Source organism: Gymnogyps californianus, chromosome 10, assembly GCF_018139145.2.
Source record: "Gymnogyps californianus isolate 813 chromosome 10, ASM1813914v2, whole genome shotgun sequence".
Lineage (NCBI taxonomy): Eukaryota > Metazoa > Chordata > Aves > Accipitriformes > Cathartidae > Gymnogyps > Gymnogyps californianus.
In genome coordinates this window covers 277,001-295,556 of record NC_059480.1, presented here as the reverse complement: position 1 = coordinate 295,556, position 18,556 = coordinate 277,001, and the positions used below count along the sequence as shown (strand labels likewise).

The window sequence follows — 18,556 nt, the reverse complement described above, 5'->3', positions numbered from 1 at the left end:
ACTACAGGTAGTGACAGCTAAAGGACTACAATGAAAATTGTATTGTATACTCATTCATTCAATCAATACCGGATAATTATGGCTTAGAACTTTTTGCAAAATGACAATAATGGGAATGACTTACCGACAGGTTTGCACCAAAAACCATAAAATTATAATGACTTTTATTAGTGTCTCCACAAAAATCTTACCCTTATCAAGATTTGCAACTAAACAAAAACTACCGCCACCAAAAAAAAACCACCAAAAAAACCCAACACCAAACCAAAACCAAGCCATCAACCAAAAAAAAAAAAAAATCCCTTAAACAAAATCACCTACGACCGCAATACAAATATACACAGGCAAAAGGAGATCAATACTTGGTACTATCCAGCAACTCTGAAATTCACTGGAAATTAAAGTGAAAGTTGAGAGCAGATCAATATATCGCCCTATTCCATCCTAAGATAAAATATGATAAGTCTTGGGAAATATACAGCATGTATTACTTGAATAATGAACAAGTACTTTAAAATTACAAAGTCTAAACACAATAGATAACACAGGAAAGTTTACCAAAGTTTAACTGTGTGGTGGATAGGTCAGAGAATATTCTATGACCTGTGTTTTGTGCAAATTAAGAGTTCTAGTAACTGCATACACAAAGATCAAAAATGTTCTGATGCAGTGCTTTACATTTAATAAATGTGTTTAAGCATAGAACGGTTGTAAGTATACACGTACAGGACTACAGGTGCAGATTAAATTACCCATTCAAGACACACATTTCTTAGTGTCTTTTAGTCGCACTGCAACGCGCAAGCTGAGTACTGCGAGAGAGCTAAACCCATCAGCCTAACTTATTTTGAAAAGCCCCTAACATTGACATGCTTTCTACGGCTGCATGTATTTGCTAAAATAGGAAAACAGAGAAGTGGAAGGATGGAAAACCGCCCTATTTCACTGAGGAGCAGGAGCGACAGCTCCGGCATGCTCCCTTCGCTGAGCTACCGCTGCAACAGCTGGTGGATGCACAGTCTGGAGCAGGAGAACAAGCCTGGAAACCCCAGTGGTTCTCCGTACTGGAAAAACACGGCACTAAAACCTGTATGTCAACTAGAAATGTAAGTACCTATATATGACCCCTCCAGCCTCCCACAGATGGGGGCAGAAAGCAAACGTGAAAGAACGTACCTGCAGAAGTGAGTGTCGGGGGGAGGAGCGGACGACCGCTCACTTGCCACGGACAAGTGAAGGTTTGCACCTAGGCTTTCATCTGCTCCTACCACAGCTCCTCAAATGCTTTCTTTTCAAGGTGAGCATGCATGGGATACTCGACAAAGATCTTCTGATTTTTCCTGTGTAATCTCCCCCCTTTTTCATGCCATGCAATTCCCAGAGCAGCTTTCGCTGCTCGGGGTCTGCAAGGGTCCCAGCTCTCTCGGTTAGGTGGCTGGCACCAACTCCACACCTGCCAGCATACTACTCACCTTCTTGAAAAGAAAACTTGTGTGCTCAGGAAAAAAAAACAGAAATCAGTACCGGGAACTAAGTTTTAGTAGCATCAACACTGTAAAAAGAAAACAAACAAACCACAAGGAGTAACACTGAAAGCTTAGCAGCATCGCTAGTACTCAGGACATAGCACACTGCACCGAATTTCACCAGTTCCCTTACGCTACCCGAAGACAAGCGATACGGACAGAGAACCGAAAGCCCTTCCTTCTCTCACCTTCTGCTGCCACCTCAGGAGACAGCCGAGGGAGAAGAGGATGCCTGGCATGGCTCTCCCGCACTAAAATAGCTCACAACTGGTGCTCGAGTTCACTGCGAAGCACTGAGCCGTCCCGTTCCCTTGAAGGCAGGCTGTTTTTCTCTCCCTCTCTATTGGAAAGTGAATCTGAACTTATCCCTCTGAAGGAAATGATGAACCTTTTCTCTCAGCTTTCTTGCTGTAAGAAAAACTCTACTTACGAACTAAATTTTCTCCTCTTTTGTGCCTATCTGGGAAACTACGAATAAAACAACAGAGCTAAGCATGCAACTATATCCTCAGAAGCTGTATAGCTTTGAAAATCAGAAAAGTCCAGAAAGAAACCACAACAGCTATATGCTATCAATTAGCAACAGCAAAGATACAACTAGCAGGCAGCAGGGGCACAGGCAGCAGCGCTGAACTCTCACACAACCTGCAAGTACACCACGGCGTGCAATCCCGGCAAGGGATATCGGCTTGTAGGTGCTGACCAGCAGTGTCTTTGCGCAAGTATCCCAAATCCAGGTATACGGGGGAGTCAGATGACGTGAAGGATCAGTGTTCTTGGTGACACCCATAACTAAAACCTTCATCTGAACAGCTCCATACCTGGGTGAAAGCTCCCCCCACCCCGTCCTCACCTGTGGATCCACACATCTTGCTCTAAGCTAAAGGACTGAGATCCTAGTCACTCCCGTTCCTTTAGAAAACAAAAGGGGCATTTACATCAAGATTCCTATTACTTTTTTTTTTTTTTTAAAATCCCTGAGATTTAAAATTGCCAATAAAAGATCTGCATAGTTGCAAAATACAAGAAGAAAAACCTTGAAGATGCCTTTTCAAACTAACTGCGGTGCAAGAAAACGTACTGGCAAGCCTTCTCTCAGGATTGCCAGGCGTATTTATTGAAAATACAGGCACCTTCTTCCTAAGATCTTTTGAAAACCTAGAGAATTTAGTTGGATTTATTCCCATATTAAGCAATTCTAACACATTTAGAGAGAATGCTTGTGACTGAGGCAGAGAACAAGAAACGGAGGCAGACACGGTTATATGTAAATAGCTGAATCCTGATTCTTTTTTTAAAAGATCAAAGAAATTAACAGCCTTTCTCTCGATCTTTATCTACATATTTGTCCCTGACTCTACCACCTGTGAGTCTGCAGGCAGAATTCTGTCTTTCTTCTGTTTTTCTTTTTTAAGTTACATCATGTAGTTAGTTGTGGGAAGGAAATCAGACAAACCGCCTAAAAACATACTTAAAGGTACCAGCTTTGGACACAACTGAAGACCTCCTCCAAGTGCCTATTTAGAAATGTCACATTACACATCCACGACATCATCTCCACAGGTATGATAAAATCACACGAAGAGCCAGAACACACACTCAACAGAAGAAAAAAATAAAAATAAAAATAATGTATAGCACTTATAAACAAAAAAAGAGCAATCAAACTGCTGTACATTCCTGTACGTCCAAACTAATACTTTGTTCTAAATGTGCTTTGATTTTCTATGCCACTGGCAAAGGCGACAGGTTTCTCATGAACAACAGTGATTCCACTCGAACACAGTAACCACAATATAAAAGCAAGTGCTGTGAAGAATAATCATACCTCGGTAAAAACTAAACTAGAAGAAATGGATGACTAAAGGAGGTTTTACCTCCTCGTGTTCTACCATACATTGAGAAGAATTCCCTTGAAGTTTTAGTTATCAGAATTTTGAGAAATAATAGTATTTTTTAAATGTTTGAGTAAAGAATGAAGGTCTTTTAACGATATATCAGACCTCATTTAAGAAAACGTATATGAATAATATCGAGCATAAAGTTATGCTTGTAACTGCAACCTGCTTATTTTGGAGGCGTTGATTGTACCAGTACTGCACTCTCTCTGCAAAGGACTGAAAACTGGGCAAGATGGAACCCCAAAACCAAATGGCTGAAGGAGATGATGCTTTCCATCACAAGGTTTCGGTTAGGTGTTATGTATTTCACATTCTTGCTCATACAAAAGCAAAATACTCTAAAAAATGCTATTATGAGCTGCAGCTCAGAATTTCACCCCCCCAATCCATCATGTTGGCAGACAGGAAGGATGTTTCGCAACTTTTACTGTTTCACCTCAATAAATGTTGCTAAATTAGATGTGACCAGTTCAGTAACTATCTTTTCAATTACGCTTTCAAACTTACAGATCAAGTCTCACGTCAAAGTCACCTGACTAAAAAAATTTATAAAAGCAGGGAAGCTCTAACTGTCCTCTACAGTATTCACTCCTCCTAACATCTCAATTTCTCAGAAAGGCTACGGTATTTTTCTGAATACAGCTCGTATTTTAAAGAAAAAGTTAAAGCTATCACCGGCTTTACCACCACCTGTCTTCCACAGATGAAGGACACTTTTATGAATTAATCTGTAAGCATTTTTATGCAGAGTGATTAAATAAAGAAAAAGAAGGTGAGACAAAATGCAATGGGGATTAAGTTCTTTTTTAGTCTATGCATATATCTCCAAACTACTGCAAAGCAGAAGGGTACTTCTTTGTTGCTGGACTGCTGAAGGCACTTCGAAGTCAGAAAATACAATGATTGTCTTCACAAGAAGTTTTGGCGACTGCTATTTTCATTTGATTGTGTACACATCCCCTCTTCTAAACTACCACATAGTTTCTTCGAAGAACTACCACATATACATTCTTTGAAGTGTACCGCAGACACGTTGCATAGGTTGATATTTTAAAAACTTTCCTTCATAGTTGATTTGAAGATTGTCCATTTTTTTGATTGTGGAAACAGAAAAAAACCACCAAAATGAGGACTCTCACCGCAGCACCGGAAAACAGCTAATTTACTGGATGCATAACTTTACTTGTTAACAAGCATGTGCAAAAGTGACTGTTGCATTCGGGTGTTGGAGGAACAGCGTATTATATCAGACTCTTACAGATACGTTTATAGCCACAGAAATCCTTCAACACACTGTAATTTGTGATGCTGACTTCTCTGAAACCAGTGGTTTTTCCTAAATGCAGTATTTTGCGAACATCATAGCCTATTATAACACATTCTGGATGCAGTGTGATGCATATAATGCAGCACCAAAGCTAGGATGCTTTGAGGGAAATTGAAGAAGTACATGAAAAAAAAAATAATTTAAAAATCGACTACGTTGTGTGATTTAAAATCCAACCACTGGATTAGAGTTTTCTTGCTTGAAGTGACTGACATCACACCCTTTTGACTTCTAAGCCTGACCAGCATAGAGGGATCCATCACAAAAAAAATCAAGAATCAATCAACATGTGCCTTCTCTGTCCAGTCTTCTTGGGTGAGATTTTTTAAATTATTCTGCAAGTCAAAAGCAAAGTTATCACTGGTGGCTTGAGCAAAAGGGTTACTAAAGAAAAGGTTTACGTCCAGTGGCGCAGCAGTTTCGGAGTCCCAGGAGTCCGTGTCTGTGCTGCTAGAGTCTTCCGTGGTGGTAGGCGGATAGCTCAGCTGTTCCAGCTGGTCTATAATGTCCGTGAACTGAAAGGCTGAGCTGGACTCGGAGCGGACTGAGTAGGCGGGGAAGTTCACCATGGAACTGGCCTCCGAATGGTTCGCGGAGCTGTATGTATGCAGGGAGGACGTACCGTTCAGCGGCAAATTATTGAGGGAGCTGCTCTCGGAGCGGTTGTTGATGAGCGAACTCGTTTCGGACGGGCTCAGGAGGCTTTGCATTCTGCTTGCTTGGGCCTTCACCTCAAACAGCTCGGAGGTATCTGATGGTCTCTCATTGCCGTTGAAATCGCTCCCTTCTTCAAATTCAAACTCATCTTCCATATTCATATCTACTGCTTCGGTTGAGTACCTGTCAGGGCTTGACTGAGAAGAGATCGTATTTTGCTGAAGGGCATCTGTAGTTAAGCCAGGCGACTCTGATACACACTTAGAAAAATCAGAGCCCTGTAACTCTAAACCGCTGTACACGTATGAAAACGCCTCGGAGCCCCCAGCAAAAAAGGAAATTTCTGCTGGGTCATCATCAATAAATTCCTCTGACACCTGTAACTGTGAATTTGTCAATGTGAAAAGAGGGGCACCCCGACTGCCGTGCTGACGCTCTTGTTCAGCAACGAAAACACCTGTGGTAAAGTCATCCTCATCATTGTCATTTTTACAAACAGCGACCCTGCTCTCCTTACTACTCCTCTCTACGGCTAGATCTAAACCGCAACCACTCTCAACAACAGGACAAGCAGGGTTACAGTTTCCTGCAACACTACCAAACCCAACACCTTGAAGCATGGCAGATCCAGGCTGCTGCATCAGTTTCCTCCCCGCTTCTTCTGCTGGTGCTGCACCGTTTTTTTCTGGAAGCCTTGTGTATGGTGCTCGGGGATCCAAAGAGGAAGGGCTGGTTTCTGCAAAGATGGGCAGGACAGGAGTAGGAGTGGCCGATGAGTGAACTGAGTGGAAGGGGGCAGCTGCTGAGGCAGGAGACCCGGGGGTTCTCAAGCCCTCAATGAATGGGACACTCTAAGAGGAAAAAAAGTAGAAACACAACAGATAAAAAGGTTTTTACAATACATAAAAACAAACGCAACATCCAGTTCCTGATGCAGAAGGAATACGTGCTTCAAAAGAGCTCACTTTACAGCAAACACAACACTGCATACAGAAACAGATCCAGCAGCCCCAGTAAGAGACAAGATCTTTTTTCCTGAATTCTGATAACTGGATGGAAAATTAATCCATGTATTTTATAGCCTCTGCTGAAAAAGCATCCACAAGGGAAAGTAACACAAAACAATGACAGCGAAATCCTGTGATGCTTCCTTAACCTCTCGCATGTAACGCAAGTGCATTCAGTGAAACACTTGTTTCTTGCCACTGATTGTAGAAGGCATCTATACAACGAACTCAAGACTTCCACAGAAAGCAGTCAGACAGTACCTGAAGACAAACTAATCCTCTGAAATAATAACATACTAGAAAGTATGACATTTTCTTTTCAGTTAAGTTGAACTCCGAAAAGGAAGATATTACTCACTTCAGACTCCATTGGCTACAACTATCAAAACTGATACCACCCGCAAACAGAAGAAAAACTGTGCATCAGGGACAAAGCTCACACAGTGAAAGCGATTCCAGACAAACAGATGACTCGGATCACCTTCCCTTCACTGTCATCTCGGAAAGCTGGTTGTCAGCTTCCCCGACTGCAGTATCGAGAGTGCTGCAGAACTGACCTGTTTTGGCACATCGGTGTTCGAAGCGCGAGTGGACGCTCTGGCTTTGCTGTGCCTCCTGCAGAACAGAGAGCATCCTGTGAGTTTCCAAGACATGAATCAGCCTCCTCCCTTCCCCATTCAGCTATTTCCATTCTAGCAGCCAACAGAAACATCTCAAGCTATATTTTATCATGTTTTGTTAATAACTAGTTCAAGATTTAAAGTCACATGAGTTGTAAATTAAACAACGCAGGAGTGAGAAACGTACAGAAAATGGAATAAAGCAAGATCCAGATCATTCATACCACTGAAGGAGAACTCAAGAGCAACTTGGGGCAGAAGACTAGACTAAATAGCACACTTAGTTTAACTTCTTCCTTTGTCATCAGTACAAACATCTACAAATGAATGGCTTCAAAAACAGAACGAGTTAATCTGTAACAATTTTACAAACAACTTACAATTTAGTCAAACCTATAATTTATGGCATATAAAATTCTATATGTTACACCCCAAAAAGTGGTATCCTGCATCACACTTGTGGTTAGATTCATCCTATGTCAATCATTTACTAGAAAATCAATCTTTCATACAGAAAAGGAGCTCAACTGGAGTCCAAGACATTAAAAATATTTATTAATAGTAGATTAATGCAAACTTCTTAAAATTCCTATTAAGTTCCTATAATCTTTCAGATGAAAGACCATGAAGAGTTTCCCACATGTAGACAGGATGGTTTCATATCAAAGTAAGTAAATGACAATTTTATAATGAAAGTGCACATTCTTAATTTATTTATTTATATGTTTAGAAATGAATGAGTATTTAAGGTCACAGTTTCAGGCTTGCAGATCCCAAGTTCAATTACGTGCTTTGCCACTGGCTACTTGCATAGTTACAGCGACATACAGACAAGTCCTCACTAATTTCAGTGAATCTTCGAAACATACTGAACTTTTAGGTGGCTAAGTCGCACATTGTCCACGGACATTAAAATGCAATACTGAAACTTTCCTAAGCTTCTTTACATCATCACAAAATTATATTTTTTTTAAATTTAGTTCAGCTACCTTAAATTGGAGGTAGACCTAAGTGACTGAGAAGTCAGCAAATGACCATGCCTTCAAGCATCATTTACACACGCTGAAATTTAGGAAATAAGGGCACTGTGAAAGTCTCAACTACATTTCACCCTACAAAATTGTTTGTACTTACCTTTCATATGGGGTTTTCTTCATCCCACTGTCCTTAATATAATCCACTAGTTGCTTCTGTGTTCGTCCACTGTGAACCCACAAAAGCACAAACATTATGAAATGCAGTGGATGCGAATCATAGATGGAATGACTTTAGAATACTTTTTCCTTTTGATCTCATTTGCTAAGATACAAGGAATTCAGCTTCAATAAATCTGTTATGTTTCTCCCTACCTGTATCTGAATGATGACCCTCTGGTGAAGAACACTGCTTTAGCCTTTGGCTTTGGCTGATCAAAGAGCCTAAAGAACGTGTGATATTCAACACAGATTTTCCAGAAGTTTTTACACTCATCTCTACTTCCCAAAAGAAACTCCAACGTATCTTGATACGGGCCCTGAGAACAAAACACAAAAGCTAAGTAGCACATAAAACGGCAATGGAGGAGAAAAGGAAAGTACAAATAGGTGCCAACAAAAACGCTGAATTCCAGTGAGATGCAGTATTTTGCTAAGTCACTTCTCATATGCCTTAAAGCAATGGAAGTGATTCTGAATGCAGTTTAAATCATTTAATAGCTTTCAAAAATATTTGTTTACTTTGAAACTGTAAAAATGTTTGAAATGCACTTGACTTTAGAAACATGCTCAATATAATCCACCTTAAGAAATATGGATCATAAAGTTAGTAATTTGAAAGAAATTAAAATATTCAAGTGAAATAGTAGCAACTTTAAAATACTTTTTCCTTAAAAGTTCTGATGCTTGTCTTACTTCCCGAGATTTAGACGAGACTGGAAAATACTGCATATGTCAGAGTGCAGTTATCACATGAAATTTCTGAGGGTATCTTTGTGAGACACATTACTACACATGCAGACAGTGTGTCCTGCTTCAGGTTTCCTTGATACACATAACTATATTATGTCCAAACATTTTTCCCCTCCCCTTTTAATACAACCCTATGTTGAATGTAATCTAGTCATCCAGTGTGGAAGCAACAACAACTTTGATGACATCTGCAATCAAAAACATCTACTGTAAATCAGCCAAGCATGAAAAATAACACTTCTGCTATACAGACAAACAGAAAAGATAAGGCTGTAGCAAGAGCAATCACATGGTCCTCAAAATTCAGCTCCAACAATATAATCTCAGCCACCTATTCTTTCCTGAGGTGTATCAGGTTATTCTCATTTGAATGAAGGGACTCTCTACCCGATTTTTCATTCGAGCAGCACATATTCAACAAGTTCCTGGAGGAAATAGTCATATAAAGCAATCACCGTTTGTATCAGCAGTGTACTATAGTGTTCTTCTAAGGAGCTACAGCCAAAAGCACTTCCTAACGCACTTTTACCTGAACAACAGAGATTTACTATTTCAATGCTTAGGTTACCTTAGCTCATTTTGACTGTAATGGATCAGAGAGTTCATGAGAGTGTTAACCTCCATTTATATCCAAGGGAAATATTAAATTCAACTTTCTCAGAGTAAAAGTACTGAGACAGGATGCACCAAATACTTGGGTTTATATTTTCTTTTTCTATCTTACATTTACACATGTTTATGCTTATGTCAAGGGTAAGCTGAGGCTGATACATGAAAACTAAAAAACTAAGATGACAGACGTGGGGTGAGAAAGGAAAGATATTTACTTGAAGGATGAAGCCAAGCCTACCCCACTGAAGTTGTTTTATAAAATTACAAACTCTGGAATTTTTCATAATAAAATTAAGTATATGTATTTTTTTCCAACACTGACCAGCCTACTGTTACAGTAAAACTTACACAGACCTCTGGGTGGAGTTTAATAAGGAATCTTTTCCTCTTGAAGCTTAGTTTACGGACCTTTGACCAGTTGAAGGTATTGATTTTCGTATTACCCTGAATTAAAATGATAACAGTTAAAAGTTGGCAAAACTTTCAGAAGTAAGAGCAGCAAACAAAACTCTGTTGCAGGCATATAGACATGTTCATGTGCACACACACCACCCCCTTAACCCATTCTGTTGGATTTTTATTTCTGGTGACAATATTCCCTTAAACAGTTTTATCTTTCAGTACAGGGATAGTTACAAGTGTGCGGTGTCTGTCTGTCTCTGCGCAGACACTAGAAAACCGAATGAAAACCTAGAAAACCAGATGGGAAAGGAACGTTTCAACCTCATCAATATTCAGGATGCTTTATGGTATGAGCAAGATGGGGGTTTCATTTTGTTTAACACGCTTTCCTTTTCCTCTGGACAGAACTCTAGACACACTCCTCCAAGCCAATTTTTCTAATTCGGCAGTACAATATACTGAGGAGTACTTACCACACGTGTAAGGAATCCTGCCAAGCTCTCTTGCTCACAAGCCTGCTTGTTTGGCTAAAACCAGGCTAAAACCAGGCTTTGCTTTCACCCTGCTGCCCTACATCAGACCTCCCCTCCCTGTACCACTGACTCCCAAAGCCTCGGGGAAGGACCCCGTCAGCACTCACTACCGCAGCAATTCTCCTGTTGCCCTCCACAAGCAAAGGGAGATGAAAAATGGTACTTCAAGAGAAAGACCCAAATGAGCTGAAATGATGGAAACCTCAGGGGCTGAGAGGCCACTGAGGAGGACCAAGAGGAATTGCAGGACTGCGGTGGCGAATGCATCTCCGAAAACAAGCTGCCCCGCAGTAACAAAAGAACAGGTAGGACACAAAATGAACGGAAAATGAGTGCCCAAATGGAACTATTTCAGTCACTCGGCTGCCTGTCTGTTTTGGGGGGAGAAAAATAGTATGATCGCTTTCATAAACAGAAATCTGATCATCGAGTCGCTTATTTAATATGACAAAAGTAGTAATTCTAATTGGTCCAATCACTTCAATGAAACAGCACTTCACACTAAGAGCAACGTTATCCCAGCAAAAATACACTGTGACATTAAAACAAGGGAAACTGAACCAAAATTCCAGGAGTACAGACCTGCTCCAGGGCTGCACCAAATGAACGGATGGTTTTCTCTGAACACATACATAACTTTCAAACAGACAAAAAAAACCCTTCTACTTTGCTGTCACTGTTGGTTTTGTGGGTTTTGATGCTCTTCTATCTGCACCAACAAGGGCAAACTGCACCAAACAGTATTTTTGAGGCTTAAATGACACTCCCTTGATCATAAAAATGTGCTAAGTTTCAAAATCATCAGAGACACCTGAAGTTAAAATGAGAGACTTACTCCCAAGATGTGCTAGTTGAAAGACAGACACACGTACCCAGTCCGCCCTCCCCACCTTACCTGGAATACCAGCACACCCATGTGTGAAACAGCTAGATTAATTTTGGTGCCCTCACGGTCACATGCAAGGTGAAATCTGATGCCATACATCTCCAGTTTCCGAGCAATTTCAAGCACTTGAAAGTCTGATTCAGCAGGAGTTTGACCCCTATAATGAGGAAGAGAAATAAATACAGTTTTAAGAACAATCTGATTCTACAACATTGCCAACATGGCTAATGCACTTAAGTCTTAACTCTGGCACTAAACGAGAATTTTCTATCTCATCAAGTTGGGCAGTTTCACTCTAAGTTATGTATTACACTGAAATTTTTGTAATAGGAGCAATATGCAACGGCAGATGACCAACCTAAAATGCATCCCATAGTCAGAGGCATTGAAACAAATGTTAACTAGTTCAGAGCTTTTTCAGTTTAAAAACAATAAAGTCGAACAAATCCGAATTCAATCCACAATGCTCCTTCTTCTGCTTGCTTGTACACACATTAATATTAACCAGATAAGAAGTGAGAGATGAAAGAGCTGCACAGCCAGCACAATAGAAACAAAGCAAATATTGCAAGAGAATGACCCATTTCGGGTCAGGTTTCGGGACTACGTCAGAATTACTATGCTAGTACTATCGGGTGCAACGCATTCCCCTAGTCTTTGGCTGTATGATTTCCTCCTTGCCAAGAAATCCAGAGAAGGATTTTAAAAATGAAGTATCATCTGCTGTTGAAATAACTTTGAAAACAGGAGGAAGATGTACACACATGGAGCACCTCCTTTTTGAGTGTGCACAAAGTCCAAGCAAGAAATACAGAGACTATTAGAGACTCTGGTACGCACCAGTCACAGATTCGGCCTTCATTTACTTCTCTGCAAGTTTGCTGAAGTCAAACAACTGACATTTTGTTTTCCTGCATGACAAAACAGTCCTGGACCTTCCTTCCCCCTCATTTTTCTCCACGAGGGGGAGTTTACTGGATTATAGTGCATTTTTTGGCTGGCTCTCAGGAACAGGAGGGGTGGCCACGGACTGGGCATCCGGGCTCGTCAGCAGAGCCAGTGCAGAGAAGAGAGAGCGCCCACGGAGCAGGAGAGTGCAGCGCCTGAAACGCCTCTTGCCCAGCACACAGAAGGCGGTGCAGAGTTCTCATGCCACCAAGACATGCGAGGGCCAAGACCCCAAAATATGGACCACCCCAAAATATATACTTTCACAAGCCTCGGAATGATCTAGTGAAGCACTGGTACTTGTATTGATGAGACCTTTTCCCTACAAGTCAAAACGGTCTGCATCCGTTCGGGGGTCCGGACAGGGGGTTTAGGATACTCCAAGAACAAGCAAATGCTGCTGTGGGAATGAAGGAGTTCTTGCTACTGAACGTGCCCCAATTACGCTGCAAAGTAAAAGAGTCCTTATTGCAAACACAGGTCTGTCGCCTAAGGTAGTCTCTGAACTAAAAACATACTTCAAGACAACACTACCGCCCAATTTTAGGCATAAATACGGTCCAGGAGAACTAGCTAAGGCAGGAGACCCTTCTCCTGTGCTAACTCCATGGAAACACAAGCAGCACAGGACCTGCTGGGGCACTAGGACCGGTGAGGCTGCTTCAGCCACAGCTGTATAAAGTGATCCCTGCATCCCTACTGAAAATGATTAGAAATAATAAATATTATATTACTTCCAAGCAAGTGCTGCAAGAGCCACCTATGCTAGTGCATGGATTGAGCAACATTCAAGTGTGCTAGGATAAACATAATGGTACAAGGAAGATACAGGGAGATAAAAATTGATTACTATTCTATTTACACCAACTAGTGCTGAAACTACATTAGATTCCTGCACACACAGTCAAAGACAAATTTTAAAAATCCTGTTTTCCAAGAAATGGCCTTCCTTCCCATAAATCTGTATTTCATTTCATTAAAACAGATGATAAACTGTTTGTAGCATGGTCTATTTTCGTGTACTATGTAGTGCCAACCACAACATTGGCACTAAATAAATTCTCCTGCTACCCTGACTTGCCTTTTCTTTCTCCTTAAAAATACCTCCTTCTACCTACCCATAGTCCTGTTTTAGATTAAACAACTTTTTTGCTCAATATAGATTTCTTTTAACTATAAAGAGAGTATTAAAGTGAATGATTATTACATTTGGATTTATCAGAAACAAGGACGATGACAATACATATTAACTGCACGTAGGAACTGTCTCTAAAGTTCAGAGTGCAATTATGAAACTTATTTAGTATGCTAACATTTTAAAAATGGAAGTTGTTAGAAGAAACAATGCTTCTTTGATTCACACACATACATAAAAATGCACTGAGAAAGTAAGCCTGAATGCCCATACATTTGACGATAGGATTTCAACAGTTTTCTATTGCCTTATTCATTCGGGGGGCGGGGGGGGGATCTAAAACACTACAACAGGAAATCCAAATTTTTTTTTTTGGCCAACTGGAGACAGCAGGGATTCAGTGAAGTTCCTAACTTCACAAGTTCGGTCCATGCTCCAACCTTATCCAAATGTCAGTATTATATGACCGTGTATGTATAAAGGGATTGTAAAGGACACACACAGAGGAACAAAATGTGATTTCAAATGGAAAAAGAAATGCCAAACTACATAAAGAGTCTTGTAGTTGCATTTCTACCAGTGCTACCTCACATGTACTAGTTATGTCTAAGAGCTTAAATTGGAAAAGCAGATTTCTCTTCCCCTTGCTGAAATGAATAATGCTGGAATAAGTGGTTTTATACTGGCTTTAAGTGTTCCTAGCATTTCTTCCATAGATTCCTTAACCATGTCAAAATAGCTGAAGTACCATGGTTCCTGTTTATTAAACACATACAAGACAAAAAAGGTAGATCACAAAGGTAGATCAGCTTCCCGAGTTACACTGAGAGCACTGTGTGTAACTCCCACCCACACTAATTCCTGCTATAATTCGTCTGAATAGAGTGACATTAAGAATGAAAGTGGTGCTTTGTCTTTTAAAGAGGATGCTGAGGATGCTAAGGTTGCCGGAGGTTGGGAAGCGGGGTTGGAAGGGAAGGGAAACAAAAATTAGGATAAAATGCCAACTACAAAATCGAAGCTATATAGTACTAAAAATTCTTCATAAACAGTCCAGTATAACTGATGCAGAACCACTGACACTTATTTTACGTTCCATTAGATATGATCCAAAGCACAGCGCATCTCAGAAAGAATAAAAAAAAAAAAAATAATAATTTTAAGAGTGTTCTCATGCACACAACCTGCCTGTACCTACCAAAGAAGGAAGAGCCTTGAGTGGGGAAAGCCTGGAGCGATGCCGGGCAGCTCACGCTGCACCACAAACGGTTACAAATGAGAAGTAGTTTCAGAGTAATTACCCTCAGATGTTTGCTGCAGACTAAGCTGCACAGACCAGCCTGAAAACAATCTGGTCTAATTTTGTTCATCCATTAAGCAGATAAATCTACTTAATCTTCCCCAGGTCAATGGACAACAGGCTATCTATCACAAGTATTTTCCAGCAAGAACTGCTGTCAATGCAACAGGTTTTAGTGTAAAGGCTCCTTACATACATCCATGTAGGCAAACATTGGTAGTGTGTTACAATATTCACGTGGCAATCGGGGTGATCGACTCAAAACAAATGCTGTTAAACGTCAGGTGATTTACAGAGCATTTAAAACCAGTGATTAATATAGAATTTTAAAGATGAAGTGTCAAAAAGCTGCATGTGTAGAAATTGTTTAGACTACATAGCAACCTAAAGTTAATAGTGTTTCTAATTTACAAACAATTTAAAGAATTTAAATCATGGAGAACTAGGCTAACGAGTTGTGAAAGGACATGACAGATAACAGTAAATGTAAATATAAATCTATCAAATCTTCTATTTCTTTCCTGATTTATGTATGTACACACAAACAACAAAACCACAGCCATCTGAACGCAAGCAAATTATGTTACGTTTAATTCTGTACTACAGTCACCCCGCAGCAAGTATTCTACTCACGCTACTTGCAGGAAGGCAGTAAACATTGCGTTTTGAGTGTCTGGGGTGCCAGGATTTAACTGCACCACCACCAACACACCATCTTCAAAATATAAACTTTTTTTTTTTTAATAAACTATAGAAATAAAATAAGTAAAGTTAATTCAGGCTCTTGCTGAAGCAACTAAGTAATGTCCTATACCAAAAATATAACGCATCCAGTTTACTGTTACTACATTTGCAAAGTTAAATGTAAAAACCATATTTCTATGCTTGTGAAAGTAAAAGTATTTGTAAAAGTGAAAGAAAAAAATTAAAGGATATCTAATAGAAAATAAGCTTTCAATTCCCATCTTTCTCAATACAACATTCTCAATATATTTTCTCTTCTTTTGATACAGGATGCATTGGATACACAGATTCTGTTTTATTCAGCTTTATATTCTTCTACCACTTCTAAGAGCTACGGTGAAGCAATTAAAAAAAAAAAAATTTTTCAAACCACAACTTTCTAATGTGAAGAGACACTCCACAGCGTCATCCAAAGAGACTGAGCACCCGCTGCAAAGGCATACGCATCCTCCTGCTCCCCCAACTCACGCACGGCACCGGAAGCCGTCCTGCTGCAACTCCAGCCCAAGAAAGCCAAATCGATGCTCCCGGCTTGATACGACACAGAAACCCGCCGTAAACTGGTGTACGAGTAAGTGTGTTCAAGGCAAAGCAAGGGTTGCAAAGAAGGAAAACTGAGGCAGCAAGAAGATGATGTAGTAGCGATCTGGAGATGAGCCATCCTGCCAGAAGTGGGCTTCTTTTCCTGGAGGCTCTGCTTATATGAGAAGTCTCTGTCAAAAGCAGTCATCAGTGGAAGAAAATAGCAGTCTGCTAAAGGTAAGTGGGGGAATAAGGTCAACTGAAGGAAATAAAAAATGAAAATAAAACGCAAAAATAAAAATATGACGCACAAGGATGACGAAAGAGAGAAGCATTTTGTCCATTTAACCACACTGCGCATCGCCGGGAAGGAGACGAACGCCCAAGGTCCATGCTCCCGCTTGCTCCTTGGAACAGAAATGAGGAAAAATGTGTCTAAACTCTGAGAAAATATGGGACCTTCACAACTCCTACTAAAAATGGAAAAGAGTGGCCAATACTCCCTGGGTAAGGGAATAGAGAAGAGACATGTAAGGAAGTCACAGCTATTTTTAGAATTGCAGTGCTTCCACAATTTTAACAAAAATTTTTCCAAAGGCGCAGGGGGATTTAAAACATGCGTTCAAGGTACTCAGGTATCGCTAACCTTCCATTGTAACCTTTTCTAACTACACGCCTCAGCTTTTAATCTTACCGTGGTTTGAATGTACACCTCTAAAACATTGCTTTAAAATAAGATTTGCAATCATTTTAACAATACAGCTGTATTAGATGCAATTCTCATTAAACTAATGAAAGGTACACTTATGAAGCAAGGAACCTTTTCCTGTTAACCTTCCTCTGACTTCTTCCTGACCGGCAAAAATACAAACTTTCCTTACTGTAAAGGACGATTAGAAGTAACTTGTTTGAAAAAAGCTCAAACCTAATTAATAAAATTACCAGTCCCTGACTCACTCAGAAGACAGTCACGACCTTTCCATCAAGAAAAGTAAACCAAGAAAATTCCCCGCAAGCAGAAGCAACTCAAGCGGATCCAGACACGTGATTAACAAAGGGCTGTTCTGGGCATGGTCTGGATGCACTTATCCCAGAACTACAACATCACACATTTCATCTCAAATTTGAAAGCCATCAGCCTATACTGCATGACGTCATCAAGCCCTTTCATGAAGCTATTTGTAGCTTTAGACTCCACAGCGTCTTGCAGCAGTAAGTTTCACAATGTCGTTACAAGCTGTATGAAAAGGACGTTCGTCTTTTTCTTTTAATTTGCTTTGAAGTTACCGCCTAATTGTTTCAGCACTTTTCTTTTGACATGAGAAAAATAATGAAATATTTCTGTGCAAGTAATGGTTTCCCTCCCTCAGCTACCTTCTCCCAAGGTGAAGAATCCTAGCATACATCTTAATTTACTTCAAAATTACTTCAAATTACTGCAAAACAACATTTAGTTTGTTCCTTCATCATTTCCACATGCACCTCAAAGGTTCAAAAGCAAAAAAAAGGTAACAAACATCCGATTTCATCAAGAATCGACAAAGCTGAAATTCCATCAGTACTGATAATTTCAGTACAACTGAAAATGAGTGATCATAAAAAGCAAATAGTTTATTATTGAAATTCTCAGGAACTGATTTTCTAATAATACAGGATGTGTCTTAGCCTTAAACACAGATGCTGCCCTGAAAAACCTCCTTGTTCTGTCTTAAAAGAAAGTTAGTCGGCAATAATCCCCAAGTTTACCCGCGCAAAGCAAAAAGAAAATTTAAATTTCTAATACAGTATTTGGATTAAAATGCATAACCATGCACAATGAACTGTGGCGTGGATATTCACAACTAATAAAAGCACTTCAAATTGCTAAATCCTAATACGCAAGGTCTCAAAAATTACAGAAAAAGACCTATCGGGTGAAATCAAACCTCTATCACCCTTTTATCAAACACCTCCTCTTGATTTAACCTGTTGACTCCAAGAACTGCACAAGCCAGGTCAGGACCATTATGGCAGGTAATAGTCTGAAAATTCTCAGCGATACTAACATTGTGCGCTTAAAAGCCTAAAACAATGAAGCTGTGGCAAATATGGATTGTGCAATGCAAACCCTGATCTTCCAAGTAGTATTTTGGTCGCAACAGAGCCTCCCTGTAGGTTGACTTCTCTTTCACCATGTTGACTGTCTGCTCCAAATCTTCTTACTTATCAAAATATTTTACACTGTACACACCGAGTAGATCTTCACATTTTAAGACCAGTCAGATTAGACTGTAAAACACACGACCTTACTGTACATTGAACGCGCGCGGTGGGAGAAGTGGGCATTTCAAATAATAAAGCATTCGTTTTCTGCGGTTCCTGACTGCGTGTTGGAATTAATTTTATATTTGTGGCAAATAGTTTCTTTTTCCCTAATAAACTTCACTTATTTAAAAAATACTGCAGCTGTAAGATAAGGTATTGCATAAATTCTGATGCAAGTTTTTTCTC

The 18,556-nt window shown here is 40.0% G+C and overlaps 1 protein-coding gene across 1 annotated transcript in view; it reads right to left on the bottom strand.

Annotated features, from left to right (window-relative positions):
• The window catches only part of FARP2 (FERM, ARH/RhoGEF and pleckstrin domain protein 2), a 79,362-nt gene that overhangs the window by 30,639 nt on the left and 30,167 nt on the right, over positions 1–18,556 (bottom strand). Inside the window, 6 exon segments of the mRNA XM_050902390.1 lie at positions 6,022–6,262; positions 6,976–7,033; positions 8,173–8,241; positions 8,388–8,551; positions 9,945–10,040; positions 11,427–11,574. Coding sequence (XP_050758347.1) covers positions 6,022–6,262; positions 6,976–7,033; positions 8,173–8,241; positions 8,388–8,551; positions 9,945–10,040; positions 11,427–11,574 — 776 coding nt within the window.